Source organism: Gopherus flavomarginatus, chromosome 4 (genome assembly GCF_025201925.1).
Source record: "Gopherus flavomarginatus isolate rGopFla2 chromosome 4, rGopFla2.mat.asm, whole genome shotgun sequence".
NCBI lineage: Eukaryota > Metazoa > Chordata > Testudines > Testudinidae > Gopherus > Gopherus flavomarginatus.
The window spans coordinates 133,307,090-133,330,961 of record NC_066620.1 but is presented as its reverse complement, the minus strand read 5'-3'; the positions used below and the strand labels follow the sequence as shown (position 1 = coordinate 133,330,961).

The 23,872-nt window shown below is 41.0% G+C and overlaps 1 protein-coding gene and 1 long non-coding RNA gene across 2 annotated transcripts in view; one reads left to right on the top strand and one right to left on the bottom strand.

Annotated features, from left to right (window-relative positions):
* Positions 1–23,872, top strand: part of LOC127049987 (uncharacterized) — a 145,422-nt gene that overhangs the window by 104,372 nt on the left and 17,178 nt on the right. The window contains exons 31-42 of the mRNA XM_050951447.1: positions 288–383; positions 616–771; positions 2,417–2,646; positions 5,349–5,487; positions 5,862–5,982; positions 7,253–7,362; positions 8,984–9,133; positions 9,306–9,359; positions 12,486–12,653; positions 14,106–14,261; positions 15,674–15,808; positions 23,003–23,155. Of these exons, the coding sequence (XP_050807404.1) occupies positions 288–383; positions 616–771; positions 2,417–2,646; positions 5,349–5,487; positions 5,862–5,982; positions 7,253–7,362; positions 8,984–9,133; positions 9,306–9,359; positions 12,486–12,653; positions 14,106–14,261; positions 15,674–15,808; positions 23,003–23,155 (1,668 nt within the window). The remainder of the gene's footprint in view (positions 1–287; positions 384–615; positions 772–2,416; positions 2,647–5,348; positions 5,488–5,861; positions 5,983–7,252; positions 7,363–8,983; positions 9,134–9,305; positions 9,360–12,485; positions 12,654–14,105; positions 14,262–15,673; positions 15,809–23,002; positions 23,156–23,872) is intronic.
* The window catches only part of LOC127049990 (uncharacterized), a 46,677-nt gene that overhangs the window by 9,473 nt on the left and 13,332 nt on the right, over positions 1–23,872 (bottom strand). The window contains exon 4 of the long non-coding RNA XR_007774120.1: positions 13,803–13,869. This is a non-coding gene — a long non-coding RNA (uncharacterized LOC127049990). The remainder of the gene's footprint in view (positions 1–13,802; positions 13,870–23,872) is intronic.

The following is a 23,872-nucleotide window of genomic DNA, read 5'->3' as shown; positions in this document are numbered from 1 at the left end:
AAATCTGACACCAGCTTTCAATAATCCAGGAAATGTAGGGTAAAGAGAACAGTCCCTTAACTGTTACTTATCCCATTGTTGTCTCAGTAGTCCTAGTACATCCCCTATACTGTAGTTCCAATTGAACACTTATCTGCAACTCATGCAAAGAAGTCAGAGCTTGGTATATTACAGACTAAGCAGCAGCCTGCACTGTGATTTCCTTCCTCAGCTCAAGTTAGATGAGACCTTTATTATTGTTTGAAGGTTAATTTTGTGCTTCTGAATGTTATCTGAATTTGTTTTAGACATTGACACTGTTTCCTTGGAGGGCATTTCTAGTGGATGGAGGACCGTTTCCAGTCACTATCAGCAATCTAAATACCATAAATTATAACATGCAGGTATGGTGACTGCTACTTGTTGTACATACAAAAGTTACTGGGCCTGTCTCCAAAGGCACAGTGAAGATATGAAAATTGTTTTGCATTAAAACAAGTCCTTCCCTGTGATAGTTACACATTATTTTGTCATTTAAAAAACCCAAATTATTTTACAATAACTCATTACCATAGTTACTCACTGAGATCTGTCTGAGTAACCTAGAAGAATCACTAGATGTGTTTCCTCCTCTAGTTGTGTCTGTGCAGACTGAGTGATGATGACCGAAGAGTTGCTCATGGGGTGCTGGTCGGGATGCAGTTTCTAATGGAGGATATACTGCAGAGTAGCTATGATGTTGTTATGGAAGATCATGCTGAATGGCAAACTGCTGTAGCTGAGAAAAAACAGGTACCTCTGACAAAGTAATTCATTTAGGCTATACAGCTTGGAGTGGTTCCTCCCTGTCCACCTTGGCCATTTTACCTCATTATGCCCCCTAGCAGCTGATAGCCATTTGACAGGGAATGAATGTGGTAAGTGTCATTAAAGAGTTTAGGGCCTGTTGGTGCGGGGCAGGGCTATTAGCAGTCTATCACCCAGATTCTCTGACTGGGGCAGACAGCAAACACAGGCACTGCTGTATGATCTCTCATGTAGCTGCTTTCTGCCACTGGGAGAGATCTCTCCTGTCCACATAATTACACCACTCCCAAAAAGCAGCAGTAGTTACACTGGCGGAAGAAGCTGGTGCTGTGCACACTACCGCTTATGCCGGCAAAATGTATGTCGCTCTGGGATGTGTTCTTTTTCACACCCTTGAGCGACAGAAGTTTTACTAACATAAGTGGTTGTGTAGACGTGGCCACAGCTCTCTGTGGCAGACAGCAAACGCACACAAGCCATCCAGCCTAAGGTGGGTAGGCTGCTGCCCTGAGCTGGAGGCCCCACCTCTTATACTTCCTCCTCTGCCTTTCTGCTTCCAGCATGAAGGGCGGGCCTGGCCTGGCTCACCACAGAGGGCGGGGAGTGGCTCCTCCCTGGCAGCCTGGGTGGGCGACCACTCTGCCTCACTGCACAGCTCTTATGAAAAACTCCCTTAGACTTCAATGAATCCTGGGAGTGTAGCATAAAAAAGTAGCCCTTAGTCCCATATAGTTATATGCAATGATGGGATGTAATGTGTTTCAAAGAAGCTTTCAGAGTGCAGCTGAGAATGAGGAGAGCCGCAGTGATGGAGCCCATTAGAAGGGCCGCTGGTGCCCGCCATCCAGCTGCTGTACTTGCTGCCATCAGAAACTGAGGGACAAAGCAGGGCCTCTTCACTTTCCCCACCTGTGCCTCAGAGGACTAGAGGGTGAGACACTTATCTGTCCCTTTAACAAGAGCTGCTCCATGCACAGAGGCCTGCCCCCCTTGTATAACGAGGACTGATAGTTAAGAAGAGGACTGGGTCCTCAGGCTGTACTTCCAAAACAGTTGCACAATGGATAAAAATGTAGTGAATGGTCATTGGGGAGCATTAAGCCTTTCCAGAACCTACCACAAAGATTTGGTTCAGGGGATGGGCTGAGATTCAAGCCATTTCTGATGGAAAGCAGATAAACCTACCGGCTAGTGAACATGTAAGTGTACAGTGATAGTGTCAGGAAGTGTGAGTGTGGAGAAATGTGCAAAGAAAATGAGTTATTTATATTTTAATAGGGGCTGTTTCCTTCAGGACTTGAGCTGAGGATCAGTTTTTAAAGGTATTTTTGTCAACAATCCAGCAGGGAGTTTTATTGAGGCAAGTGACTCAAGGAAAGTGGCAATAAGATGAAAGGTAGGGGTGTGTGTGTGCGCGCGCGTGCGCCTTGTCTTTTCTATAGTCTTCTCATTGAAATGAAAAAAGAGCCACTAGATTTTGCAGGACACTAGTGTATGGAAACAATTATAGTGGGTTGCAAGGTTTAATTCAATTTCCAATAAGCGTACAGTGGCTTATCTCATTTTATTAAACAATGAAGTGTATGATATGAGATCTAACAAAATATGTCTCCTATAATAATTTCATTAGAATTTGGCAGAAGTTGATGAATCACATGCCAGTTGGTCAGAGAGCAGCAGAAAGACTTGCAAAGCTCCGCCAAGGCTGCACGATCCAGTTACTTCACGTGCTTTGCTGAAATCTTTTCTGATAACATGGAAGCAGTTGGAAGTGTTAAAGGCAGAATGGGGTAGACTTAAACTGAAAGTCGAGGATATCAATACGGTTCCTCTTTACAAACAGTTTGCTGAGCTATATGGGTGAGTTTCCTTCTGATGTAAAAGTATTCTAGACTGGAGTGGTTGTGAAAGTTAAAAACGTTCTTCACACTGTTCTCTTATTCTTATTCTGTTTCAATTTGCTCTGTTTTAGTTCTACCTTTATTTAATTGGTACAAAATTGGTAACTATTCTAATATCTTTGCTTTCTCTTTAGAATAGGGTTTTTGACCTGCTCTGATCTTCTTTCTCCCTGAATTGTTCATTAGTAATGTTGTTCCAAATGTGTATTCCTGTGGCCTTTCAGTGACACTATTAGTTCTACCTGTCTCTTTAGGACATTCACATCAATATTACATACAGTACTTTTAAAAATTGACATTCCTGAAGCTGATTTTTAATGAAGTGGAAATGTACCAGGATTCTTCCTAATCCTCCCACTTAGCTTGGCCTGAATAATGTGCATTTGAAAATCTGGCAAGTTTTCTTTAAAGGGACACTTACTAAAAGCCTAAAACTGTATCTTTTTAAAAATGTGATAATGCACTGCCCTCCTGGTCCCCTGAAATAAAATCTATTACCAAAATGAGCAACATAATGAAAATACAAGTTTGCTGGATAACACAGCAGTAATATAGTCTATGTAGCAGCGTGTTTTGGGGATATCAGAAAACAGGATTCTCACAGAATGGGGCAGAGAAGATGTCTGTTTGTGTCCTTGCAAATCCAAAACATTTTTGTCTTAGTTTGTTCCTTTAACAAACAGGTATCAGGTCTCTCTATTCTAGTCATCATATATCAAAGTGCCACTGAATACCTCCATTGTACTGTTCCTGTGAGACATGTTGTGTTGCTATCTTCAGAGTATCCTGAGATCACTCAGATGTCAATTTTATGCCCCTGCTCACTAGCAAGTTACAATAGAAATACCAACTCACTGTTATCTCTAGTGACTTGAGAGAAGAGATACTAAGAGAACTTTGTTATTTATACTTACATAAAAGCAGACTTCCCAATTTACGTCTACAAATCCCTGAACAACAGAAGCCTATCTGAGTAGAATGGCACTCCAGCTTTCTACTGTGCCCAGTCTCTGCTTTGTGCAGCAGGGTGGGGCTGTCAGAGAGGTGATTGCAGCTTTCTAGTTTTCAAACTAGTCCAATGCTGATCTCAGTTCTGACGTACTGTAGAGCAGTCTGTGAGCTGTACTCACCTGTTCTAGCAAGTAAAGGGTCTCAGGGAGCCATCTGCCAGCTGAGCATAACTAACATGCAGTAATCCTCCTGCCACGCCCCCTCCTTCCCTGGCACATCCCTATGGTGAGTCCAGAGCAGAAGGGTTGCTTATGAGCAAGCCATGCCAGATTAATGCCAGTTTAGGACTCCCCCAGGTCAGGGAAGTTTTCAGGTGGCCTAATCTGGCTCCTCAGCACAGTGCAGGCCAGAGAAGGGGGCGAGAATCTGGTGATATAATGTCACTTAGAGAGCAGGGGGAGTTGGGAGCTGTTCTTCATTGCGCATCTGGAAGTAGAGAAGAAATTGCCAGGGCTGAGGAGCTGCAGGAGCAAGACCCACCTGCAATATCCAGACCCATTTACTGGTATAGTGTGGGGATTTGGTAAGATCTGTATGCTTCCTGGGACTGGGATCTCTGCTCCCTGTAGAGCTTATACATTCTGCAGGGGGCAAGAGACCCTAGTTCCAGGAACATGTAGAGCACTTGAAGTCAACCTGCTCCTACAGCATTCTGAAACTCTTCAGGAGGAGTGCTGGGGGCATGGGTTCTTCACGCTAAATGTGTGGCAGGGCACTTCTCCCACACATCTGGGCTCCAGTAGTCCCTCTTTTGCTCTACCCCCACTGTTTCAGAGCTATGCTAATTTGTGCCAGCTGCCAAGGGACTGATATGGTAGTCATGATCCCTGGGCTACAGCCAAGCTCCTTCCCCCTGCCCCGGCTTTCCCATATTCCCTTCGGTCACACCTGCGGAGGAGGTATTAGTGTAGCAGTTCCTATGCCAACTCTGTGCTAGTGGAGGATTTCTTTATGCCAGGGTGATCTATCTGTGCTGGGTTTAGAGACCACTTTGTTGAATCTTGGTGTATATATTTTGTGAATGGAAACAACAGCTCTGTGGAAAATGATGGTAAAACACTGCACTCACCCCCTTCACCAGGAAAAGTTTCCACTCATCTTGAGCAAATGAGGTTTTCAAGTTCTGCAGATGTCTGTGTCAAATGCGATCTATGGTGTCAAATGTAACCTGGTATCTGTGCCCTTTTGTCAATTGCTCCTCATGTTGTTTGGAGACATAAAGGAGGCTGTAGGGAGGCTGGCACTGTTTCTATCTAGCAAATGCAATCAGATACGAGAGTGCAGCATGTGGGAGGGTGTCTACATCTATTTGGTTGTCAGGGGAGAAATTTGTACTGGCAACCAGAATTCTCATCTTTGTTTTTGCTCTTCCTGCTTCATCCACTGAACTTTTATTTTTCTATAACTATTGAAAAAAGAAGTGATGTTATGTGAGATTCAGTATCACATGATCAGTCCATGCAGAAAATCCTGCTCTGCTAGCAGTGCCTCCTGACCAGATGACAGAGGATAGTAAAATTAGTCCCAATGCTTATGGGTTGGGGGAGGTGAGAATAAAGGTACGTGTGACCTGAAAGAGAGAAATACAGAAGAGACTGAAAATACTGTTGAGAGAGAATATGTGTAACATGTTTGTCTGGATTTCTTTAGCACTGACATCCTATACCCTGCTATGAGAGCCATTGCCAGGCAGATGGGCACAGAAGATGAGTTTGAAGGACTTGTAACAAGCTCTCAGTCTATACTTCCTCCAAAAGGAGCATCAGAAATTGAAGTCAAAACACGGCAGGTAAAGGAGGACTGTTACTGCACAGGGGGAGTGCTGTTGAGTGACATGGAACCATTAAAACCCAGGGGGGGCCTAAACAGAGTCGCCTGTAGGGATAGTTCAAGCAAACTGGGACTTGTGCTGCAAGGCCCACGACTCAGCACCCTGGGGCAGCATAAAGCAGCTATAATGGACTAGTGAATCTGACCCCCAAAGTACTCATGGTACAGAATTGGACACAATATAACTTCCCTAAATTATCTTATTTTTACTCCTACATACTGTGTGTTTTTTAAAGTTACTTTTTAAAAAACTGAAAATTGGCAAAGCAGACCAGATGAGGTATAACAAGCATAGAGATTTAATGTGAACAATTTACTGTACACTTACTGTAGCTTCAAAAACTGCTGGAAAGTCTGGAAATACACATGATCCATGATGTGAAAAAGAAAATTAACCAGGAGATGACACTAGTTACATCTGAAAGAGCAAGAGCAGGAAGCGGCCTCCCTACAGGTAAGGTGTTAAAATACAAAATCCATTTTTATTTCTAGCCTCCCCATCTCTTTTCTGCATAGGAAGCATGCCAAACATGGGAAGCCCAATCCTACAGCCTTTACATGTGTGCGGGAGCTCTGGACGTTACAGTAGGCTTACCAGTTTTGTAGCTAATACAGGGAGCAGGCTGCTTCCATCCACTTTGCCATTGCGGAACATGCATCCCTAGTGCCACATGGAGGGTGGAATGCAAGGATTCTACCCAGCCCTTGTGCAGGGTGGTAAGGTTCCTATGTCTCCTTCCTGCTTCCCTTTGCACCCATTCAAGAGCCAGAAACAATTTGGCCCACATACAGTGAAATCATTGGTGAAAATTTACCATCATCACATAAAACTCCCTTCAGGTTTTGATAAAGCCCAGCCCTTTATGTGAAAATGCCCATACCTTGACTATGCCACCATGTGATGAAAACTTGTACACTGGGGTTTCAAGCGCCTGGGCCACTTGACACTTATCCAGCCTGCTCACCCAGATTCAAATGCTGCTGAATCTAAGCTTTGACTTTGTTTTTATAAAGCAAGTTTTAGCCATAATTATTGCAAATAAATCTTTCCAGATACGAGTTGTGCGCACCAAACTAACTCAAACTTTTCTTCCTGACTCTGCAAACAGCTTGAAACTGCTCTCACTTATCAGATTGGAGTGTCAATGCTTAAACCAAATTATGACACTTTAAAAGCAAGACCTACAAGTAATTTAAGTTCATAACTATGCACTTTAATTTATACATTTACCATAACTGTATGTGCAGATCCGGTAAGTGCATGCACAAATGGTTGAACAGGCAAGTGGTGGAAATAATGGTAGTTCTAAAAGTGACTGGCACCATTTTTTCCCACTGACTGGTGTTGAATGCAACTGTAATTTTTCTACCTAAATGTTTAGTTACTACATAAAAAGCCATGTTCTACTCTCAATTTTCATGCAAAGCTCTTATTATCAGTGAGTGATCAATAGTGGATAGGGCCCTAACTGGTGGACCTGGCCCATAACAAAAATGTATTTTAGCCCTATTGATACAACGTATCTAACACAGCTGCTGCACAGAATCACATAATCTGTGGTGATGGTTACCTTCTGTTGCATACATTTTTATAAAGATTGAGAAATCCTAAACCACAAATTGCACATATCATCATTTTACAGGGATTAAAGAGGGATCAATATTTTGTGACGGAGATCTGTTGATGTATTGTTTGTTTTATTTTTTTCCCCTTGCTCCTCCAGAGCTCTGGAAGCATCAAGTCATGCAAGAAAACTTCTCAGTTGTAAGACCACAAATAGTCGAAACATTTGTTCAGAGACTAATGGAAAATTACCAGGAATCTGATGTAGAGGTACATATACTATGTTTCTGTCCAGACATAGCTAATCTTTATTTACATCTTTACTTATTAAAACGTGCGTCAGTCAGTGACGCACAAGGGAAACGCCCTCTCTTAAACTTATGAGTTTATGTTCTGATTATGTTAGCAATGTGAGCTTGTGTGTTACATATGACACTGGCCACTTTGTAATGTGATTTGTTCAGATCTCACAATTGTAGTAAGGCCAGGCAGAATTAGTACCGAGATTAGAGGCTTCTAAGCAGCTATAGGAAAGTAGTGTTGGGGACTCAAAAGGCAGAACTCTTCCTTCTGAGTTGGTACTAAATCAGTGTCCCTGTGTGGTGTTAAGAAGTACTCTGTTGTCACTTTAAGTCATTAAAGAACTGATGTATTCATTCTGAGAGTGGGGGTGTTGGCCCCCAATGTCTTGGCCAGTTTCCAAGTTGGTAATTACATTTTTCATACCTAAAAATTCTTGTTGCAGTTTCAGTTGGATAAGGTATTCATTTCTCATGTTGTATAGTTGTAATGTGCTTCGTGTGTGCATGTAACCCTGCTTTCCCACAAAAGGTCCACAGAGAATGTAAGGGCTGCTGTGACAGCCAACTGGTAGACGCCTGTGTTTTCAGAGCCGAAGGATAAGGCTTTTAGTTTTAGTTTTAGTTTCTTAGAGATGTTTGTGGTTTATATAGTAATAGTCTGTTCTCTACAACACATGGATTTGTCACACGTTGCTGTTTTTCACCCTGAGGGAAGAGGGCAGTTTCATGGTGGATGAAATAATCTCTTTAGCTTAAATTCATAACTTGGAGATCTTTAGGGATGAAAAGTATTTTATAAATATATGTTCAATTATAATGAAATATTAGGTCATTATCAGACCTGCTACATTGTTTTCATTGAAATGTGATTCAGTATTGAGATGCATTGCTTGGTTCCTAGAAGTAAGCCTGTTCCCCATCCAAATTGTGTGGAGAAATTTCCCTGAGAGCTCTCCTATCTACAAGTGAACTTATGGAGCTAAAGTCTTGTCTGCACACAAATTTGCACTTGTTTAATTTATCTGCTCCAAACCCCTATGTTGGACCCTCCTATTTCAGTTTGAGTCATTGATTTCAATTTAGCTTAACTTAGATCCTAAAAGATTTAACTAAACTGGAATGATCTTGGTTTAAACCAAAACGAGAATGTCCACATACCTTTTTGCACAGGTTTAACTAAATCAGTTTAAAATTACATCTTTGGTTAAACCAATGCAACTTTACATGTAGACAAGCCCTATGTTCTGAATGAATCTGCTTATCTTTTTGGAAGCATTCCTTCTAAGTGCTCACCAGGGTTTTTGGAAAGTGTAGGGTGGGGAGAAAAGTTTCTTATTTTTCTCTGAAGTATAATTTCTATAGGAGGAGCAACTGATCTCCAAATGAATGGAAAAACTGAAACTAGGCAGTTCCCATGTGGGAGTATATGTCAAAACAAAATACAGAAGCCTTGGGGTGGAGTACGGAGGTGGACAGGAAATAAATGTAAATACCTGTGTTACCGTAGCAGGGTATGTCTAAAATGACTAAAAACTTAAGTTTGGGTTTATCATAGGATTATTGTTGTTGTTGTTTGTTGGTTTTTCCAGATTACATTTAAAAAAAGCCATTTACAAAACTGCCTCACTGCACTGGGCTGTGACGTCATGGCCAGAGAGCGCAGCAACTTTGAGACTTACTCTATGTTTTATGAAAATCTGCTACAGCAGGAACATCAGCTACTCTACCAAAAAGAACAGGTACATGCCTGGTGCTGATTCTGTATAGTAGAGAGGGGAGAAATGTCAAAGAGATTTTTGCAAGATGGGAAGCCATTGCCAAATGACAACGAAGCTTTCAGGTGGTACAATAATTGTAAGATAATTCTGCTGTGCTAACTTAGTCACAATATGCCATTGTGCTCTGTTTCAGGAACTGCATGTAGTAGAAGAAGATGGAAGGCAGACTGATGTAAACCTTAGTCAGGTTGGTAGTGGTGATTTATGTTCCAGTAGCATTTTAGAGGTCCCAGTCAGGATTGGAGCCACACTGTGAAGGGCATTGTATAAACTCATGCAGACCATCTCTGACCAAAAAAGCCTAGTTACTGCTTTATTTGTCATGTTTCTGGGCTTGTAGATGCACTGCACAATGACTTTTAATGTTTCTTTGTAGCCGCAACCACTCAGCAGATTACAGCTATGCCACTTGGGTTTTGTTCTTGGCAGGGTATGTGGATGGGAGGCCTTCAAAGAAAATCCATGTGCAAGTGGTGGAAGTATTTCACAGGGAGCAGCCTTCCATCTAACCCAGTAGTGCACCAATGTCCCATTATAGTTTTGGGGTTCCTATGCTGCTGGAGTTGTCATCTTTTGAGTGACTTGTAAAACAGAGGTGATAACCATTCATGATTACTGAGGAACACAAGATGTTTTTTCAAAAGCTCAGAGTCCTGGCCAATATCCAGTTTAGATAATTACATGATCTTAAAATTGTAATTTTAGTAGAAATTGTTTATTCTCCCTTCCAAAAAATTCTGTGCAGCAAGTCTGATACAGAATAGCTATTGTCTGAAGTAAATAGAATGAAATTCAATAAGGACAAATGCAAAGTACTCCACAATCAGTTGCACACATACAAAATGGGAAATGACTGTTTAGGAAGGAGTACTGCAGAAAGGGATCTGGGGGTCATAGTGGATCACAAGCTAAATATGAGTCAACAGTGTAACGATGTTGCAAAAAAAGCAAACATCATTCTGGGATGTATTAGAAGGAGTATTGTAAGCAAGACACAACAAGTACTGACCACTGGCCAATCCCACTAGCTCACAGTCTTCTCCCTTTCTTGTTTCCCTCACCAACTCCCAGTCCTGGGTCCCTCCCACCATCCCATGGTTCCCAGTCCTAGACTCCTTGCCCACTAGTCTCAGCCTCTCCTTCCATACCCAGCTTTCAGTGTCCCCACCCAACCTGTCCCAGCTGCCTCCTCCCACTACCACCTCTGGCTCCCAGTATTAGCCTTGCCCCCTCTTCAGTTCCCAGTCCCAGTCTCCTGTTTCCTTCTCCCAAACTACCCCTTTCCCTCCCCCAACTTCAGCTTTGTTCCCTCTTCATTTGAATCAGGTGGCTTCTTCCTCCACAGGGCCTGGCTTCCAACAGGGTGGGGGAGTCCTGGTCAGGACAGGTTTCCTGCTTTCAATTTCAGTGCCTGGCCCCATTCTGGCTCAGAACAACTGGGATCAACCATTACAGAGAACGTTTGGCTCTTCCTCTGAAGCCCTGGGCTGGCGCATGCTCAGTTGCTCTGTGGGGATGGCATATGCACAATCTGATCAGCACTAGGAGCTCAGAGAGCCTTGAGCATGTTCAATGAGCTTGGAATATTCAGAGATTTTATCTGTTAAACTCTAAGTAGTCTACTGAGTATGTGTAAACTGTGATTATTTTTTGTCAAAGGCTTCTAAATTGGTCACATTTTGGCCAGTTTTCACAAGGGTGGAAAAGGCACATCCCTGACACACAGACATGCCAAATTTAAAGTCCATGCTGTAAAGGCTAGGGGCACTAGAGTTGTTCAAAGAAAAGATGAGAAGAGTCTTTTAATGTGGCAATTCTTATTCTAGCCTTATTCTTAGAAATGGCTGAACTGTTCTGGCTGAAATTTTCCAGAAGAATTCAACCTGATGCAGACACACAGCATGGAAAAAATCAGTCTAAATGGTTAAAGTTTGGCAAAGTTATAAGCAACTGAAAACTGGGTTCTATAATGGGAAGTATCAGGCAATCATAAAAAATAGTTGGTGCTACCAGCCATGAGTATATTATATATATTTTTTACATATAAAGGCTTCTGGTATCAATTTTTTTAAAATGACCTTGGACTTCCTAATGTTGTACTCACAATTAAGTATGAATGCAAACTGGTTGCAAATGCAATAGATTAAGGATGAAAATGAAAGAACTTATACATGTAATAACTACCTGCCTGAGCCTGCAAACCAGGCAGACAAATACATTCCATTAGTTGTGCTCTCATTTCTGCTAATGTGGATTCCATCTGTAGAAATCAGATTGGTGCAGTGTTTTCAAGTATCAAGAGACCTACTAACAATACATTGCTATTTGAGTCTTTATTAAGCAGTCTGTGCCTGGAGCTGTACAAACCTATAGGAAGACATTTTACTTGTCCCAAGAAACTTACAACCTAGTAGTTTTCTATACAGCTTAGTTGCAGTTCCTCTGATTTTCTGTCTTCAAGGAATAGGGGCAGTTAGGGCAAGTGGGATTAGGATTCACCAAAACTTCATGGCCCCACACAGACTCTTTCTCCTAATATCAGACTTCTTAATTTTCCTCCATCAGCCCACCCCAAATATACTTGCTCCCAATCCCTCTTACCTACTGGATTCATTGCTCATCTTCGGTATCTCTCACTTTCTCTCCCTCCCCTCATAACCACAAATAGACTCTTGGGTTTTCATGTGTCGTTATACATCTTAGCACCCTCAAAACATTGGGTGTGAACCTCGGGGACAGGGTCAGCTTTAGGCCTATTCCACCAATTCTCCTGCGCCTAAGAGGGCGCCGCACCCAGTGAGAATCCCTTCCCTGGGTAGAGGCACCTTTTTTATTTTTACTTACCTGGAGGCGCTTCAGGTCTTCAGCGGCACTTTGGTGGCGGGTCCTTCAGTGCTGCTGAAGACCTGGAGCGAGTGAAGGACCCACCACCGAAGTGCCGCCGAAGACTCGGAGCACCACCCGGTGAGTACAAGCTCCATGTGTTTTTTTACTGGGTTTTTTTTTTTTAAGTCATCCCTGCCAAGGCCCTGTCGAAACTGTTCAAATTGGGCCCCACACTTCCTAAAGCCGGCCCTGCTCGGGGATCCTTTGTATACAGCTCCTTTAAAGGAAATAACTTCAATGCAAAACATGGGTGATTTTACAGAACTGTTTAATTACTATAATGTAACCTTTCAGTTAGAAATGGACTCAAGCCAGGAGGTTCATATCAGTATCCAAACTTTTTCAAAGTTCTGGAATGTTCAGACCAAGAGTTTTTGGTTTAGGCCCATCTCTAGTTTCACTGATTTACATTTTTCTTCTTTGATAGATAGCAGAGCTGAGTCATGAGATGATTATGGAAATAACTGCTCTAAGAGCCAGACTCACTAATCTAGAAAAAAAAAATCTTTGTCTCAAAGAGGAGATAAGGAAAGAAGTACAAGATGAATTTGAAACGTTAGTGCAGAATCTATTTGTGACTTGTTTACATCTAAAAGTAAGTACAAACTAAGTGGGTATCTGATAAGTCCCTTTTAATTGCCATTGTATTATTAGTATGTGTGGCATAGAAAGAAATGAATTAGAGAAATGGGCCCACAAGCTAAAGAGGATGGATGAATTACTGTTTCATCTCTTTATGTACTCTGGGAGTATCTTGGGGAAATTTTCAGCTAGGGAAGTATGTGGATCTATTCTGATGAAGAGAAGGTACATTTTAAAGAGGACTAATATCCCATTTAAAAGGGTGGGGACACTTGCTCTTTTTAGCTACAGTGGTGAGAATAAAAGTTAATTTTTAATTTAAAAACAATGTATATTATTTTTCTTAATAACCTAGGGGCAGTGGTTCTCAAACTAGGGCCGTCGCTTGTTCAGGGAAAGCCCCTGGTGGGCCAGGCCAGTTTGTTTACCTGCCACGTCCACAGGTTCGGCCGATCACAGCTCCCAGAAGCCATGGAAGGACGTACTGGCCGCAGCTTCCCGCCACTCCCATTGGCCTGGAGTGGTGAACCGTGGCCAGTAGGAGCTGTGATCGGCTGAACCTGCAGACGCGGCTGGTAAACAAAGTGACCCGGCCCACCAGGGGCTTTCCCCGAACAAGCGGCGGCCCTAGTTTGAGAACCACTGACCAAGGGCCAACTTGTTATGCCATTCTTCATGCTGAGTAGTGCCTTACTTCCTAAATGGTCCTTCCTGTTGATTTCACTGGGGCTATTTGAGGAGGACTGAAATGTAAGAAAATTACTCGCTTGATCAATAACCTGTTCTAGAAGCAATCCAATACATAATCTTGGGGCTCTAGTTCAGGATTGTCTGTGAGGTATCCACAAGTCCATTAATGCCCCAGAGGATGGAAAGGGTGGTAGCAGAATTACTTGCGGTCTCATCTCCTCACTGTCTCACTTCTTGTCTCTAACATGAATCCATTTTGTACCAAAAAGGTTGTTGTTACAACATGCTACTCATTCTATTAAACACATATGTTTTGTGCCTATTGATAGCTTATCTACAAAGCTATGCAATTGAAATGACATTGGCTGGAATGTCTGGCTAAAGGAAGAAATCTTCCTCATTCTGCTACTTTGACTCTGTGAAATAATTACCAGATAAAGTTTTCAGGCAGGAACTAAGATACTTCTCATACCTTCTAAAATACTGTGCGCAAGGGACTCCATGGTGACTGCTAGTCCATGTTCCTCTTTTTCCAGCATCTGATGAGCAGAATACAATCCCATTAAAAGGTGGTAAAAAAAAATTTGCAGAGAAATTAAGGTCTTGCATATCTTATAAAAAGAGCCACTAATTCATTTAAATGCTCTACTAGATGCATTTCAATGCATTACCTGCATATTTTTATATGGAAGAATTATTTAGAATATAGTTTTATTAAGTTCATATGCATGTGTCTTCCCTCCTCCATACTGTTGGCTTCTGTTTCTAATTGCAGGGGAAGCTAGATGACTATCGCCTTAATATGAGCCGACAAGTATTTGAGATCATCAATGAAGTGAGAAAAGAAGGGGTTGACAATATGATTGATTTGAAGAAAAAAATTGGTTCCATTAAAGATAATGATGATGGATTGAAAGAACATTTATCTAAAGTAAGGGAGGGGGTTTATTTTGTTTCTTTGTTTGTTTTTTAAGTGTAGGAATTATGGGCCCAAACCAAATGTCTGGATATAAAACCTACTGAACTTTGGTGGTGGTTTTGACTCTGAACTTGGCAACTGTCTTGTGTGTCTGTAATGGGCTGACCCAAAAACTTGCATCCTACTCCTGGTGTACTTTGAAGAGGTTGAGTTCTGGGTCTGAACTTTGCAGTTCAGGTCCATCTGAAGTAGAAATGGAAATGTATACGGGGAATTTAACCATAAAATCAAAATGATATTGTTATAATTTAGAACGGACAATGTTCTCAGCACTGGACAAAAAGAGAGAAAGAAAGAAATTGGTATTCCCTGAGCTTTTAGTCTGAAATCTAGGAGGAAAATCAGCATTAGAATAGACCCTTGCTCACAGGCAGACAAACAGGCCCCAGTTCAGCAAAGCACTTGAGCACTTGCTTAATTTAGCACAAGTAGTCCAGTTGTAAATCAGAGACTACTCATGTGCGTAAAGTTAACTGCAAGTAAGCACTTTGCTGAATAGCAATGGGGACCACTCGTGCTTTGCCATAATCACTAAATCCGGTAATCTTAACTCCATAACTAGTCCATAATCTGAAAATTAGGTGTTCCAAAAAGTCAATATAGAAGGGGGGTGGGTAGATAATCCAGTGGAAGAAGATAATCCAGTGGAAATAAACATTTTTATATCCAAGGCTAGTTTAATTGATGTGGGAAACTTGGAAGAAGAGAGTTGTTGATGAGTCCGTCAGTTAAGTCAAACGAGACCAGCTTGGTCTTCCTTTGTCAGACCAGAATCTTATGTCTAAATATCTATGATAAATCATGAAAAATATACTTCCAGGTCTAACAAGTGGGAAAGCATGTGAAGGGAAATGTAAATGTAATATGGCTACCCAGATCCATCTCAAGAGTACAGTTTCCATCAACAAGCCTCCCAGCTGAGGCAATGTCAGGAAAAATAGAGTTCAGATTCTCATATATTTTCGAATTTTGCCATTATGTCATCCTTATCAGGAAAATCATGAGTGGGGTGAAATAAGGAACTGAATATGAACCAATGAATATAACTCCAAACCATTTGGGTAAATTTGAATATCCACAGAAAAATCCATGTGTTTTATCTTAGTGGTGGTTTATTTTTACACAATTTTGCCTGTTTGTTTATTTTCTGTCTGTGGGCAGTGTTCACTTCTGTTCCTTCATAGATACAGTAACTGAAATTCATTTTGAAAAGTGCACTGGTTTAAACTGCAAAGTTTGAAGGTTTGGAAGTTCAGACTTCAGCTGGAGAGAGAACCTATTGTAAAACATTGCAGGTTGCTCTACGGGAAAGTGCCGTTGTAAGAAGTCTCTCTTAATAGTGATTGTGATAATATTGTCTTTAGCAAGAGCAGCTGCAGGTGTTGCAGGATGAAAACACCAGACTAGGGGAGCTGGTGTGTAAACTGAAAGTCCTGAACTGCTGGAAGCAGACTATTCAGAAGGCACAACTTTCTGTAAAGCTGAGAAATGCAGAGAAGGTGAGAAATCCTGATTCCTTCAATTTTACTTGTCTTTTTTTATTTTCTGCTTAAACTAGGGATCAAATTTGGCCAGCTCACAGCAGCTAAAAAGCCAGTACTTTTTCATGGTGACTATTATCTTGTGCTCCAAATTCTAAGCTTCGATTTTAAAAGAAGTAAATTATGGTTATTCACAGTCCAAAGGTTATTTTTGCAGAGATTAAACCTGAGCAGAGATGTCTGCCTGACTCAGCAGACAGTCTGAAATAACAACTCTGAGAAGTACTGTAAACAGCCCACATTCACCCCCAATCGAGGCATTGACTCTGAAGACTAATTTTGACAATTTATATGTCAAAATTAACTATTTCACTACTGATCAAAGCAAATGAGAAAGAAGAGGAACAACAATATTATGAAGATATGTATAGTCTAGTAGGAGAGGATGCATATTTGTTTGTGGACGTAGTTTGGGAAAGTACTGGTTTTTGGGGGGATAAAGGGGGTGGCTTAGGATAATTTGACTTCTGCTTTGGTGTGCATGGTGCTTTTTATAGAAGACAGGGTATTTAAAGAAAGCAGAATGGGATACAAGGTTCTCCTTTTAATTAAGGAAAAGATGGATGGAGCTCAAAGATTACTAAATTAAACCAAAGTGCAGATGAATGGAAAATATATGCCTTCTCTCTCTGAATGTGGTTGGACAGAAAGGAATATATAGTTTACAGACCGTTACATGGATTATTTGGCTCTATATGCCAAACCAAGGAAAGGCAGAATGATCATATTTGTTAATTTAAAATTAGTAAAGGCAGAATGGTGTGTGTGCGTGCATGTGTGTGTTTAAACCAATGTACAACTGTATGTGCATACACTTTGTTATTTATGTCAAGGAGATGCTAAATAGGTGGATGGATGATTGATTAATCAAAAAAGAGGCTGAATTAGACTTCTAGCTTATGGATTTGAAATAAAACGATAGCTCGCTAGGACTTAAAAAAAATTAAAACAGAGGAAAAATGAATGGGAATGTTGGTTTTGTTAGTTTAAATTGAGACAGCAAACTAGATAATATATATGGTTGACTATCTTAAAACCTGAAGAGGACAAACAGATTCTCAGCTGTGCTAATTCATACCAAAGAAAGCCAAAAAGGAATCCAATAGTGACAGGAAGGAAAGAACAAAATATTGCTTTGTATAAAGACTGGATGCTTATTGTATAAAAAGTCATTTTATAAAGCGTTACTTTACATGATTCAACTAGCCAAAACAAATGCATGGGCCTGACTTGCTGTGTGTTACTCTAGGAATTCTTGGCAAGGCTGAAACTGGAGTCTGCACGTTTTTATTTCATCTTGTTGTTCTAGGGGCAGGTCAAGATTTATTTACAGAGCTAGAGAAGGGCAATACTGCAGATTACGTCACAAGTTAGAAATGTTCTGTTGCTTTGGTTGAAGGTGCACCCTGCAATTGGCCAATTCAGTCTCTATAGCTTAGGCACATTCCTGGATTCCTCATTGATACTGAACTCTTGCATAGCAGCATCTGTGAGTAACACTTTCTACCATCTTCAGATGGCTAGGAGTCTCTGTCTCATCCAGGTTAATGATAATTTGACCTCAGTTATTCATGCCTGCATCACATCTCGGCCGGAACTACTGCAAAGTGATTTTCCTGGGCATGAAACCTTCAGTATTTAGGACATTCTGACTAGTACAGAAAGCTGCAGTTCATCTATTCAGCAACCTAGGCTACTGCAAGCACAGCAAATCTATCCGCTGCTCCCTATGCTGGATACCCATAGAATATCGAATCAAGTTGAAGGTCTTGGTCCTTATTTTCAAGATGACCCTGGGCCTAGGCGATTGGTATCTAAAGGATCGACTGAGGTTCCAGAATGAAGAGTAATCAACAACCTTTGCTGTTCCGGCACAATAGAACTCTCTACAGTAAGGGTAAAGCTCATCTGTGCAGGAGACCGAACCGTCTCAGGGTGGCTCAAGACTGTGTAACCTACCATTCTCTAACATAAACATATGGGGGGGGGGTGAGTGAGAGAGAGAGAGAGAAAGATGTGTGCAATGGAGTGTGTGTTGTTTGGAAGACAAGATATATTTATATACAAATATTTAATTCCAAAACAAAACATTCTACTTCACATACTTTGCATGCACATGTAGGGAAGGGATGAGAGAGCAAACACTTGATGGATGTTAGTCTCATTCTCAGTGTGCTAGTGGAAGACATTCATATACTACATGAATAAGAACTTATGCAGAATAGAATGGCAACATGGATAGTGTTAAATACTCAATATATAACTTTTCTGGTCAAGAATCCAGACCAAAACCAAGGATGGTTTTAAGTGTAAATTTAAACAAAGCCACCTCCTCCTATCTGTAGTTAGTTCTTCAACAACTTATGTAACATAACTCTTATATAATTAAATAACATCTTGACTTAAAAGAGAGTCAAACCATTAGAAAATGGGAAGTGAGGCACTAATGCTATTTAACAACCAGAAGGATTAAAGACTCCATATGTTTATGCCGAGAAGAGAGGGAAAAAAATTGGGCTGACCTTGTGATGTGGTTTAGGATTATGTATGAAGAAGTGCCAGGTAAACACCTCAAGATCTCTGAGACTCATGTAGACTTTTTATCAGAAGCACGTGACTCATAGTATCCTAGAACATATTGGGGCTCTCCATGCAGGATGGGAAGTCAGTGGCTGCCATTCTGACATTTTATTATTTATGTAGTGTAACTGGCGTACATGGGGCTTTAAAAACATGCAAGAAAAGAAGGATCCTTCCCTGAAGAATTTACAATCTACATAGAATGGATGCAACAGGAGGACTGAGTACCAGTAATTATCTTTGGTATGTAAGGAAGGTACCTGCAGTTGCAGTGGGTTTGAATATACTGGAGTGAGGAGAGTTAGTGAGGCAGAAGAGAGAGAGAAGGAGGGTGTGAGGCTATGTATTACCCAGCCATGCTGACACCTGAAGGAAAAAGTGAATGCAGGGCTGGCTTCAAACACAAATACAATAAGTGGCTGCTTTGTGCCCTACTCTTTGGTCTGTGGGCTCATGTGTCTTGCATGCTCTGCAACTGATGTGCAACTCATGATCCGATTTCCCTTTCTGTCAATTCATGGCTGGCTCCATAAATCTGTTAGGCCAGCCCTGTATGAGCGAGTGAGTGTTTTATGGCAGAGAACATAAAATGGGATGGGAACCAGAAAAAGTAAATTCCAGAAGCAAATCCAGCAAACCCAGTTTTCCGTGGAATCTCACTGCACCAGGATTCCAGTGAACTTGAGGACAATCTGTTCATATTCAGCCATACTGTGAGTTCTTAATGAGTTTTGCTCACTGAAGCAGGACAAAATGTTAAAGCTAGTCATTGTACCTTGACAGATAATTTCCTGTAATTATAGAGGTTTTCTTTGCAAGTGACTATATTCCAGGTGTCAGTATTATTGTCTGCCTGTCTGCAAACTTACTGATAAGATTTCACTTTTAACTGGAACATATATGAATTAACATTCTAAGTGATAGTTCATAGTTGAAAACATGGAGATCTGATTCTCTAATGGGAGTGTTTTACCCGAGTAAGGACTGCAGGAAACAGTTTAAAGGAGATCTGCAAAGGGAAAAATTAGGCTTATGCCTTTTTGTATGTATGAAGGAGGCCTGAATGTGGAGGCTTGTGTGGGTTTGTTTTTGTTTTCAGGAGCAGGGTTGGTTCTTAATTACATTAGAAATTCAGATCATGTCTAGGTTAGAAGATCAGAGTCAACTTGAGTGGTCAGCACCTGAATTGGCTTAGTCTAGGGATGAGCTGCAAAGCCATATATCTAGTTACTGTGTCCTCATTGGTACTGTGCTCACCCATCTCGAGGTGTATCCCTGGGTTCTTTGTGCAGCAGGAAGCTCATCTGCTCTGATTCTTTCCCAATGAATTGTAGAAGGACTAGACTCTGCTTCTGGACACACAGGGGAACTGTGGGGAAAGCACTGGAAGACTATCAATACTTGCATGATTTAGCCTACATCCTCACTGCAAAGTAGGAAGGTTACCAGCCTGAGTGAAAACAGCACCAGAGCGCTAGCTCATACACTGAGCAGTGCCAGCTAGCCTAGATTTAAAACACTCTCACAAACTCGGGGGCAATACCTGAGTCAAAGTCTGAGTTAACTCTGCAGTGAAGATATACCCAGAGCATGAATGATGAACTGTTAAGAGGGTGAGGGACTCTCAATCAGTCTGGTTGTTTAAAACGTTTGTTTGTTTGTTTTATTAACATCTATTTAACTCTAGTGATTAACGTTTTGAATACAGGAAGGCTTTGCTAAAAATTCAACACCCTCAGCCTTTAATAACATGTTAAGAATTCAAAATAACTGTATCCTATACCTCCTACTGGTCCTCCAAAAAAAAACTAAGGAAGATCAGATTTTATACTCCTGATATTGCTAAGGACCAGGGATCCTAGAAATCCATTTGCCACAGAAAAACATGGCATTTCCATTTTTACAGAGAAATCGAAATCTGTAATTTTTACATTTTATGAAAATGTATATTAACTATTAACTACATTTTACTGACAGTACCAGTGTCACTTATTCAATGCTCACAACCTCCCACTCCTATGGTTGATTTTTTTTAAATGTGCTTTAAATTTACATAGTTAAACATACTCCAATAAACTGCTCCCAGCATACAGAGGTTACTCAGTGGCATATAGGGGTTTGTGTTTTAATTCATCTCAAATTTCACTTCAGCTTCCAGATGTAAGTAATTAAAGTTATGAAAAGATGCCAAAAACTTTAAAAATCATTAAAATATTGCTGAGTTTGGCAAGGACAAATTTCACGTTGATGGTAATGCGTTATTCTGTACTGTATGCGGCAAGGCTGTAGATTACATATGAAGTAAACAATTGCAGAACACATGGAAAGTGCTAAACATAAACTGAATGAAAAGAAATGAAGAGGTTGAAACAGCAGGGTCATCAATAATAGCAAAGAAACAATGCACTGTGACTGGATCATTCTATTTTTATTTTATTATAATGATTAATGACATTGGTAGGCTTTGAACTTGCTTAAATTGTAAATATATCAATAAAACATTGTGTTCAGCTGATACCTATATATATTGTGGCTAGGTAAACCAATGTTCAATGTTTCATTTTAATTGAGTAAAAATGTGGATTTTATGGTTTGTTTTTTAATAGGAGAATTTTTGGGTTTTTTTAATCACAGAAAACTAGGATCCTGTAAGGTCTTATCTACACACAAGTGTAATGTTTTAACTGCACTGGTACAACCCCCTTGTGTGGACACCATCGCCAGTATAAAGGTGCTTATACTCATAAAGGAAGGATATAAGAGGTCCTTATGCTGAGGTCTGGTCTACACTTAAAAGTTAGGTTGGCACACAGGGGTGTGAAAAACTGCCAACCTAAACTCTGGTGTAGATGCAGCTAGGTTGAAGGAAGAATGCTTCTGTCATCTTAGCTACTGTCACTCAGGGAATTGGAGTTCCTAACGTGATATCACTGTTGGAAGCATCCTCACTACAGCGGCATAGCTATGGCATGGTAGCTGTGCCTCTGTAGTGAAGACATGGACTCATATAAGTGCATTTGCACTAGAGCTTGTACAGTAACTCCTCGCTTAACGTTGTAGTTATGTTCCTGAAAAATGCGACTTTAAGTGAAACATGTTAAGTGAATCCAATTTCCCCATAAGAATTAATGTAAATGGGGGGGTGCTAGGTTCCAGGGAAATTTTTTTCACCAAACAAAAGATATCTATAACTGTATCTATAGATATATATCTATCTATAGATATGTAAAGTTTTAAAAAAAAATTTAATACTGTACACAGCAATGATGATTGTGAAGCTTGGCTGAGGTGGCGAAGTCAGAGGGTAGAATAGGGTGGGATATTTCCCAGGGAATGCCTTACTGCTAAACAGAGAACTAGCACTCAGCTGAGCCCTCAAGGGTTAACACAGTTGTTAATGTAGCCTCACACTCTACAAGGCAGCACAAATGGAGGGAGGGGAGACAGAGAGACACACCCTCTGTGTGTGAGAGAGAGATGTGCATTGCCCCTTTTAAGTATGCTGACCCCACTCTATGTACACTTCCTTTTTAAGTAGATCAGCTAGTTGAGACAGCAGCTGCTGTCAGCAAGTTCCCTCTGTCCTGAGCTCTGTCCCCCTCCCCACTCCTCTCTATGGAGATGGGGCAAGCAGGGGGCAGGAGCATGGGGGAGAGGGACATCCTGACATTAGCACTCCTCTTCCCCCCACCCCGCACAGCAAGCAGGAGGCTCCTGAGAGCAGCTGCAAGGCAAAGGGCAGGAGCAGCACATGGCAGTCGGGGGAGGGACAGCTGAACTTCCGGCAATTAGTAGCCTGCTGGGTGGCTGCTGCACAGGGAACTTAGGGGAGCTGATAGGGAGGCTGCCAGTCCACCCTGGTTCCAAGCCCCCACCAACTAGCTGCAAAGGCTGCTCTTTCTGCAAGCAGTGGATAAAGCAGGCAGCTACCAAACAATGTTATAAGGGAGCATTGTACAACTTTCAATGAGCATGTTCTCTAATTGATGAGCAATGTAACAATGAAACAACGTTAATCAGGGATGACTTTAAGTGAGGAGTTACTGTACTAACCTTGAATATTTTGGTAACATTTAATATATACCGATCACATACCTAACCAAAATACACTCTACCCCGATATAACGTGACCCGATATAACATGAATTTGGATATAACGCGGTAAAGCAGTGCTCCCGGGGGCGGAGCTGCGCACTCCGGTGGATCAAAGCAAGTTCAATATAATGCGGTTTCACCTATAATGCGGTAAGATTTTTTTGGCTCCCCAGGACAGCGTTATATTGGGTAGAGGTATAGTTCTATCCATACAAAATCTGTGTGTAAACCAGGCTTTAGAAAAAATGAGCAGAAACATACCAAACAAGCCCCTCAATACAAAAGGCCCTAAAATCAAACAAGTCTCCATCCCCTAAATTTTTAGACCTTCTTTTTTTAATCAGAAAGAAACAAAAAGGGACTCCCACAACTTATTAAAAATCCCTTGCAGGCCATCTTTCAAGTAATCTGGTACTACTAACAATACAGGACCATGGCTTTCATTCCTTAATTCTATTATGTTCTTTTTGTTAACAGGAGGCCCTTCAAAACAAAGAAGAGTGTTTGAATGCCAAGATGCTGGCAGAACAAGAGGTGCTTTTATTTCGTCAGCAGCTGGTGGCTATAAGGAAGGCTCTGGCAAAATCTCAAGCAGACAATGAAAGACTAAAGAAACAGTTAGATAAGGAGGCATGTAAAATAACTATCCTGACTCATTCTACGAAGTGGGTCAAATTCTCATCTCCTCTCAATACCACTTACTTTAACGGAGAATTTTACTCATTGCCTTTCAAGAGGGAAATACTTCCAGAAACAACTGAGGGATAGCTGGAAGCTGAAGATGTATATATTTTGACTCTACCAAACCATATATATTGGTGTGAGCTTTTTCTACAGGCACTGTTGTAGTCAGAGAGGAATATAAACAGAAGCTGTTAGGGATCATATATAAGATTTACATCACCTCAGCAAAATGACAATCAAAGATTTAAAAGGGTTATTTTATGAAAAGGAAGCTGTAAGATGGAGATATGAACTGTCAAAGAGCCTCAGAATATCTTCCAGATGCTAAATACCTGTACTAAAAAATAACTCCAGTACTAAGTTGCTGATAATTATTTTAAATAAGAGGAAAAAAGAACACCCAATGTTTATTCCCACACGCAAAAAGTTTAACTTAGGCCTTGCCTACACTAGAGGGCTAAGCTGATGTAAGTTACGCAGTTTGTTTCGTAACTTAACAGAGCAGGGAACTCCTTTCCAGGCATTGTTTAAAGGTGACAAGCAAAGGAGAAAAAATTGGGTTTCTGCCCTATTTTGTTTCTGATTCCAGAAAGTTTGAGGGTTGGTTTGTTTTTAATTCTGCTTGTTTTTATATATTAGAAAGGAATGAGTCTTTTGAGTTCT